Source organism: Heptranchias perlo, chromosome 7, assembly GCF_035084215.1.
Source record: "Heptranchias perlo isolate sHepPer1 chromosome 7, sHepPer1.hap1, whole genome shotgun sequence".
NCBI lineage: Eukaryota > Metazoa > Chordata > Chondrichthyes > Hexanchiformes > Hexanchidae > Heptranchias > Heptranchias perlo.
The window spans coordinates 60365858-60375438 of NC_090331.1; the positions used below are offsets into that span (position 1 = coordinate 60365858).

The 9581-nt window shown below is 39.7% G+C and overlaps 1 protein-coding gene across 1 annotated transcript in view; it reads left to right on the forward strand.

The window, feature by feature from the left end:
* The window catches only part of znf804a (zinc finger protein 804A), a 229189-nt gene extending 224572 nt beyond the window's left edge, over positions 1–4617 (forward strand). Inside the window, exons 4-5 of the mRNA XM_067988176.1 lie at positions 1065–2602; positions 2645–4617. Coding sequence (XP_067844277.1) covers positions 1065–2602; positions 2645–4617 — 3511 coding nt within the window. The remainder of the gene's footprint in view (positions 1–1064; positions 2603–2644) is intronic.
* The last annotated feature ends 4964 nt before the right edge of the window (positions 4618–9581 follow it).

A 9581-nucleotide genomic window follows, 5' to 3' on the forward strand; every position in this document is an offset into this window, starting at 1 on the left:
CTTTTTATACGATGCAATCTTCTTCCGAATCAGGAACTAGTCCAGAGCTCTCTTGAAGTCACACAGAGAGGCTGCACTCATCACATGAGCTGATAACTTGTTCCATAGGTCTACTATACACCTGGGAAAAGAACAACTGTCAAACATCTAACCTAGCCTAGCCCTATCCTTACGTAACTTGTATGCATGACTTCTGGTTTTCCTCAACCTAGCTCAACAGGAACATAATCAAGCCCTTTAACTATGTTATATACCTCTATCAAATTACCCCAAAGTCTACACATTTCTAAAGCAAATAGACCCAGGTTTTTAAGCCTTTCTGAATAACTAAGGTCTTTTAAGTTGGGGATAATTTTCATGGTCCTCCTTTGGATTTTTTCCAAAACTTCTATATCGTCCATCGTGAGGGAACCAAAAATGTATTCCAAATGCAGTCTAACTTGTACAAGGACAAGACGGTGTGCTTTGTTTTATATTGAATAGTTCTAATTATGCAACCTAATACCCTGCTTGCTTTGGCTACGGCTTTTGGGCATTGGTCATGAACCTGTAGAGAATTATGAACAGTAACGCCAAGATCCCTTTCTCTCTCAACTGATTTTAATTCAGTACCATGTAGTGTGTAAGTACACTTGGTATTGATCCCGCCTAATTACATCACACTGAAGTTATATCTACACAGTTCCTCATGTATCATTTTATAAGAAAACAAGTTGATAATTTTTTTTTAACTATTTGATACATGCATTTAACATGTGGCAACCACTTTCCACCTATAGAGCACTACCAGTTCTTTTGACGTTCTGATTATAAAGCCTGTCAGGTAGCATTCTGCTAAACTATGCAACCTACATAGAACCTAATGTATAGAAGGGAACCACGTGTTGTTACTTATCATTTCAGAACTCATAGCATTATCAGACAAGTCTCTATAGAAAGAAATAGGACTGTTTACATATTCTGCTATGATTTTATTTTCTGCTGTTGGCTGGATTGACAGTAATGCTATTTCTATATTTCGTTCATGTGCAGTGTTTCACACTATCTTGTTTGTTGCACTCTAGTGCCCCAGGGAGTGGTCCAATGTTCAAGTCCACGACTGTTGCTGTTGAAAATGCCTCAGGGAAAAATCAGCAGCATGCCAGCCTGGATGTTGGAAGAACAGACAGTAAATCAACAGATCCTGAAAGTGGCATGGCAGACAGCATGGAGGAAATCAGTAGAGGAAAGAACATACTGTCCGCAAGCAATACAACTGACATCTGGAAGGCTGAACATTGTAAGCTGGGAAAAAAAACCTGTGGACAGAAAATAGGATTCTCCTTTTCCTTTCCCAAGAAAGTTCCTGTCAAACTGGAATCATCTGCAGCAGTTTTCTGCGAGAACAGTGAAGAAGGATCAAGCAAAAAGAATACAAGCCACAAACGCAGAATCAACTGTAATACTTATAATACTCAATCAAGTTCTGGAGCAGAGACAGGTGTTGATTTAGATGTGAAACCAGAAAGCAGTAAGCGCCAGCAGGAAAACAGTATCCGCAGTAACGCAGTGTCCTTGATTAAAGAGGGGTCACAGGATTTGGTAATGAAAGAACACAACAGTGCAGCAGAAAACAGTTTTTCTTCCTGTGTATCTCAAGTTCAATGCAAGAATAAGCCAAAGCTTCCTTTCTTAGTGTCTGTGCCATCAACAAAACAAGATACACACCACAAGATGGTAAACAAGAAAGAAAAACCATCAGAAAATGAAAGGTCAGAGCGTTTTGATCCTGTTGTGGACAAAAATGGAGTTGATATGATCTTAAGTGATGAAGCGTTAAATTCACTGGTGGAAGTTGAAACATGTGCAACAGCTGACGAATCAATCCAAGAAGGTAATGTCACTGAGGAGTTCATTCAAAGTTTTTCTGAGAATTGTTGTTCTGAACATGTAGGGCCAGAAAGTGCAGACATACAAAATAATCCTTGCGTATGCAGAAGACCTGGTGCTCCTTTCTTTCCTGTAGTCAGCAAAGATGAGTCAACTGTCCTTCAGTGGCCTTCAGAGATGTTGCTTTTTACTAACACACAGCCTTCCGTAACATTTTGCTGCAACCCTCTATATTTTGACTTTAGGTCCTCCAGAGCTAAAGACTGTGTGGAGGAGATTAAATCCGATGCAACTGATTTAAAGACATCCCAAACCTCATTGAAAGAACTAAGCAGACCCGAGGTCAATACCAAAAGGGATTTTCTAAGTAGCATTCCCGAATTGAAACCAGATAGCTCTAGCCTCTATGTACAAAGTGCTACCAGCAGAGATGAGATGAACCATACTCTTCAAAAAAGTGATTTTGAAAAGACACAGAATGTTTGGAATGAGCAAGCAGTTAGATTAAAGTCCCACTACAATGGGACTGGTCCAGAAGAATCCATTAAAAAAATAATATCTTATTGCAAGCCTAAAAAGTGGAAAAAGCACAAAAAGTCTTGCCGGCATTTAAAGCATAAGCAAAGGAAGAAAGAGACTGAAAGGGAAAGTTTTAAAAAGTGGAAAGGAGAGAAAAAGCGCAGTTGCATATATAAAAAATTGAAAAGGAGGAAAGTATTGGTGGAGTGGAAAAGTAGAGAAGAAATGGAGCTAGAAGAAATGGAGCTAGATGAAGGCTCTAGCAGTTCAGGCCCGAATGAGTTGTCTGATGAAGAAAACACTACAGACACAGCGGAATGCAGACTTGGGCAAGAAAGGGCAATAAAAGAAAATCCAGAAGGATGCACTGAATACTTTGAAGTTAAGTGTGATCAAAGTAACGAAGCCTTAGAAAAATTGGGTAAATCTCAGAAAAAAATTGATTGCGACAATCGAAAAAGAGATACTTTGAAAAGTAAACAGAACGACAGAGTGTGTAATCGAAATAATGAAACTAGAGAGCAAAGAGAGAGCAGTGAGGACTATGGGGAACATGATGATTTTCTTACAGATAGTGAGAGAAATGTTTACAGACAACACAAGCAGTGTTCATTGTCCAGGAATTCTTCAAAAGACTACCACTCATCATGTAACACATGTTCTTATAAAAGTAAACAAAGAAATAGAGGCAATCGCTACAATTCTTTTTCAGACATGGAATATTCTGATCAACATAGTGATGAAAGACATGCTTGCCAGAACCATTCAGAGAAGAGAGGGTATGCATCTCTGAATGGCAATCCTGTCATAGACTATCACAAGCGTCGTAGACATAGACATTCTTTATCACCAAATGAAGGTCATAAACAAAGCCCTGATTCCTCATATAGGAGTTGGAGCCAAGTGGGTAGTTCCAACTCAGATTATAGCCACAATAGTAGAGAAGAATCTTTCCGAAGAAAGCAACAATGTCAAGCTAGGCATAAGTTAAAGAGCAAAACATCAGAAAGAAGAAAGGCTAAGTGTTTTTCACCAGATGGGTTGCAGCATTGCTATCCTTTATGTCAAGAGAATCTCTGTGAAGATTCTGCACCAAATGCTCCAAGGCATAATAAGAATATGATAAACATCTCTCATACAACTGTGGAGCAGGCAGAGAAAGGCTGCAGTTCAGTATACAAACTGTCAACAGGAACATTTACAGAAGATTACCATTCAAAGATAAACAATCATCTTCTGGACACAGAAGTGTCTGAAATGACACATGATAGACATGAACTTGATGAACATAGGTTTTCAGAAATGCGGATTAACCCCAAAGAACCTTCAGAGGATATTTTGTTTCCCGGACTTTCATTTGTCCTAAATGATGGCACTGTGTTGCCACACAGTGAAAAGGTACCGAATATGAAGACGTTATCACAGAGAGATGTTAATCATCACAAACAGACAGACTCATATGGTGATAACATTAAAGATATCAAGGCATCCCTAAATGAAGTATTTCTCTGTCATTATGAAACTGCGCCTGAGACACATGCAGAAAGAACAGCGTGGCTTCAAGATAGTTCAAACATTCCGCATTGCAACACCCAGCAAGCTCTGCAGAATGAGGCAACAGAAATTATTGACAATCAACTTCAAAGTACCGAGCAAAGGTACAAACCTTTCTCCCCACTCTCCCAGACAATATCATTCACCCCAGAAGAAATTGAGAAATACAGGCAACTGCAGGTTCAAGCTCAACAACACATAGAGCAACAGAAGCTAGTCAGCAAAGTGAAGACACCTTCACCTACTGCCGCAGCTCCCATGCAGCAGCCGGTCCCTCTCCAGCAATCGGTGACGACCGCATCGATTACAACAATTCATCACACTGTGCTCCAGCATCACGCTGCCGCTGCAGCTGCAGTGACTGCAGGAGCCTTCATGCAGCCTCACTCGCAGTCTGTTCCACATGCCCATCCTCTCCCACCACACTTAACTCATATCTCATTAACCCCTGGCCTTTATCAAGGAGGTCACCCAGCTTTTTTAGCAGCTCCACAACTCCACATTATTCCTGCCTGCACTCTTCATCCAGCTCATTTTACCCTCCATCCATTGCCAGCTGCTACATTGTTCCCCCCATTACTCACGCTACACACGCCTGCTATTCCACTCCACCATTTACTTAATACCAATTTCTCTACCCAAGATTTTCTGCACCTAACAGGTCATAATACGTAAAATATAAAATTAAATAAATGTTTACCTAAATAGCCTGGAATCCAGGCCTGAATTTTCAATAGGTCTGTAAAATAATAATGGCATTGCCTATTTTGGGTGTGTTTACAATCTTTTTACAAAGTGGTAGAGGGAATATTAAGGATACCTGTACGTAACGTGTCATAGATCCCTTTTTTGCATCTTATAATGTAAGTATTGGAATGTTCCCTTCTTGCTGCAGAACCTGCTATTATACTTGAAGTCTACAGAGTATTAATGTCGATGTACTGCTGGTAGTGTTTACAGTAATGTAAATAAATATCCATAAATTTAGTCCAAATGTACACACAAACCTTTTAAAATATATTAGGTATGGAATTTCTTTCTACTCTGTCGTAATTATTTGTTGTATGCTATGTCTTTTTATAAAGTGAATGCTGTGTGTATACCTGATGCACCTTGCCACTGCACTGAATTTTGTACTGCTAGATGTGACTGCTAGATCAAAATAGCTGTTTAAATTGGTATGCACATACACACGCACATAGGTATTTATGCAATCAATGATAATATAAATTACGGCAGTTGAGTTTAAGTTGTCTAGAAACATCATCTGAACCCATGATTATTCCAGCATCTTATAACTTACTGTTATCAACGTATTTTATTTAATATATACATATACACATCTCTTCATAACCACAACAATGTCAAAAAACATTGACAGGATATTGATAATGTGACTCTTTCACAGTACAATACCATGTTTTTCATGGTGTTATATGATTCCTTGTCTATGTCATGGAAGATACAGTAATATGAGAAGTCTGAGTCACTAGGTTATTGCACTTTGATGAGTATCTCCCTAAAATCCAATATTGCACCAAGCAATGTATAAAATCATAATTTAACAGTACTAATGCTAAGATATTTCTCCATCAAAATTGAAATAATTTCAGACAGACCCAGTTCACAATCAGTGTAGTATATATTAGAAAATTGTCCTAATTCAGCATTGACTGGCACTAATTAAGTGGTCTCGTTCTGAGACGTCATGAATAGAGCAAGTGTGTGGATAATGACAATGTTTTGGTAGAATGGTTAGAGGCTGTCGATGTACATTGTCAAGTCCATGATCCACTGCATTGCATCTTATCTATGTCATACCTAACCTGGGAGGCTTAAAGCTGTCACAGGGCATGAAATAGAAAAATGCTCCTTCCTTGAGCACTGCTATTCTACTTCCTAATGAGCACACATACATAACAGCATTGTTTTTGAGGTTACAGCATAACTGACAGTGGAGATAAGTTTCCTCTAACAAAACAAGTAGTTTAATATTATTTCAATTCAGCCTTTACAATGAAGATAGCACTTTGTCTCGCTACCAGAACTGTAAAAAGTAGGTAATAGTCTTAATTGTTCTGGTCGTTATCCTGTCACATGATGTGAATGATGCAGTCAGGCATGTAGTAATGGTCACTGTTGCATATAAATGAGACCAAAAGCCAATAGAATGCTACCCTTGTTGTTTAATGTCATAAAACAAATATTCTCCAATGTTATGCTAAATACAGCTGTACACTTTCTCTCAGCCAGTAAGAATGCAATAAATTGTGTTTTGGGCAGTTAGCACTAAAATGCTTGGCCCAGTCTTGCTTTACACACAATAATGCTCACCGACAGAAACCCTTGGTTACTCAATAATATCTGGGCATTGGTACTTACATCATCAACTGTTCATGACACAGTTAATTTCAAAAATTGGTATTCAAAAGTATTTAGATATCATGATAGCAGATATAGGGCCCTATTCTCCAAACAACTACAGCATGGTTAATCACTATTACTGTTCTGACATATCTTACAGCTGAGATTCTTCAGCCGTAGTTTACTACATTTATTGATGGATAGTGTCAGTATCTCTTCCCCTTTGTGGGTGTGAAAAAAAATGTTAGCCATGAGTAATGTTCTTATTCCTCTGCTACTAGCTAGTCCTGTTATTCTTTTAAGGGTGCATTTCAATCCTGTTGAATATTTCAATGGTGTCTGGTGTCATTTTTACAGTAGCACTATTTTTTATGTTGGTTATGCTAGACTTGAAACTCTACCACCAGCATTCAAACACATAATCAATTAAACATACTCCAACAAAGTGTCAATTCTGCTACAGTTGCAGGGTCGCCATTTTCAATGTGAGCAGCTAAACAAACTGCATGCAGGCAGCTCAAGGGATAGTGACACTGCCTCCATTCCTCCAACTCGATCCAACTGAGTTACAGGTGCACTAAAGAAAATTGTAGTTGGAGTCTGTCTGGTTTTGAAGGTTGACGTAACATGCATCACTGTGGATAGGTTTAGAGTAAGGGGATAATCCCTTCGAAGAAGTGTACTATTGGTTGCTAATGAATTGTCAAGGCAAGGGATAGAGTATGCCTTTAAACATCACATTTATAATCTTTTTCTTGTCTAGCTAATTCCTATGTTAAGACAATTGACTGGATGTATCATTTTATCTTTCACAACACTGAGCTTCCTGCTTGTTCAATCCATTAGAAATCATGGCATAATTTCGTGGCAGAAGATATCTAAATGTTGAGAAGCGGCACACCAAAAGATTTTCACACCCACAACATTTTTCATTTAAAATTGACCATTTCATTAAAGGACCTTCTGTTTTCACCACATCTTATTAATGCTATTATATCCTTTTTTTCTCAAATCACACAAAAATTAATTATTAAACAGTTTATAGGGTTCCCCAGTGGCTCAGTGAGATTATCCAGTATGTAGCTGAGCCATATAGACCTAAGAGATCTCAGGATCGATTTCCAGCTTGTGCTGAGTTAGCTAATGTCAGCCAGGGCCACTTATTTTCCCCTTCATTTGGCTTGAATACCCCAGAGTTAGGAAGTGAACAATAGATCACAAGGATAGGAATCAGCTGTGATTCTCTCTCCCACCCCCCGCAATCAAATAACCTGCTGATACTGTCAAAGCTCATATATGAACAGTCATGTCCCAGCAAAGATTCAAGACAGGAGGAGGAGAAATGTTGACAAAATTATAGGAAAATAAACAATTTATAATAGTAGTTAGAAGTAATGAAGTACATTTGGATAGAACTGATACTTAGCAGTATTAATGTATCTGGTGATAACATTTTCAAAGCAGAGGTACCTCCATCTATTATTTAGTTCAAATTGGTTAAGCTTATCCTGTGCTGGCTTATAGAGTAAACCCAATCATTTATTCACAATGTTACTTTATTATAGGGGTCGTAATTGGTTGGTAGTGTGCCGACCAGGACATGATAACAGGCCTGAAAACTGAGATACAGTATATGCATGACATGATCAGCAATACCAATCATTAGTTTAATTCAGAATAGAGTTGTAGAAATATAATACTTTCGTACTAAGGTTTTAATTGTGGGGACTGATGCACATCTCAACCGCAGCAGCTATAACAAGCAGCACCATGTCATCCTCAAACATGGTTTACTTCAGCAGTGAGTCATGAAGCTAGTTGAAGATTTTAAATGCTGTAGTGTGTTATGAATACAATAACATTTTAATATATGTTCAAAGTTACTGTTGCTTCAATTCCACGTTGGAAATAGGTACAACTGCTATGATTGTAGTCCTCCAATTTAAGCCTGGTATATGTATTTGAAGCAGTGGGCATTGGTTTCATTTCTGACAGTAGTTATTGATAAATTTCAACACATATTTAGATTGTTTCTATTTCTATTGGCTCACTGAATTAATACATTATTCTACCTGCATGCCCGATTGCCCAAGGGACCAATGGCAGAGAATGAGAGTGTTTCAATTATGTGCCATGAAATAGTTAGAAATGGGTTTGCATCTGCAATTCCTCACATCTTGAGTTCTCAATCCCAGCTGTGTCACAAGAGGAGACACCAAACATAACTTTGGCACTTCCCTAGATCAAATGAAGTAAATTAATGGTAAAGCACCTCAGTTTTTTTTTATTCATTCATGGAATGTGGGCGTCGCTGGCAAGGCCAGCATTTATTGCCGATCCCTAACTGCCCTTGAGAAGGTGGTGATGAGCCGCCTTCTTGAACGCTGCAGTCCTTGTGGTGAAGGTTCTCCCACAGTGCTGTTAGGAAGGGAGTTACAGGCTTTTGACCTAGCAACGATGAAGGAACGGCGATATATTTCCAAGTCAGGATGGTGTGTGACTTGGAGGGGAACGTGCAGGTTGTTCCCATGTGCCTGCTGCCCTTGACCTTCTAGGTGGTAGAGGTCGCGGGTTTGGGAGGTGCTGTCGAAGAAGCCTTGGCGAGTTGCTGCAGTGCATCCTGTGGATGCTACACACTGCAGCCACTGTACTCCGGTGGTGAAGGGAGTGAATGTTTAGGGTGGTGGATGGGGTGCCAATCAAGCGGGCTGCTTTATCTTGGATGGTGTCGAGCTTCTTGAGTGTTGTTGGATCTGCACTCATCCAGGCAAGTGGAGAGTATTCCATCACACTCCTGACTTGTGCCTTGCAGATGGTGGAAAGGCTTTGGGGAGTCAGGAGGTGAGTCACTCGCCGCAGAATACCCAGCCTCTGATCTGCTCTTGTAGCCACAGTATTTATGTGGCTGGTCCAGTTAAGTTTCTGGTCAATGGTACCCCCAGGATGTTGATGGGGGGGATTCGGCGATGGTAATGCCGTTGAATGTCAAGGGGAGGTGGTTAGACTCTCTCTTGTTGGAGATGGCACTTGTCTGGCGCGAATGTTACTTGCCATTTATCAGCCCAAGCCTGGATGTTGTCCAGGTCTTGCTGCATGTGGGCTCAGACTGCTTCATTATCTGAGGGGTTGTGAATGGAACTGAACACTGTGCAATCATCAGCGAACATCCCCATTTCTGACCTTATGATGGAGGGAAGGTCATCAATGAAACAGCTGAAGATAGTTGGGCCTGGAACACTACCTTGAGGAACTCCTGCAGCAATGTCCTGGGGCTG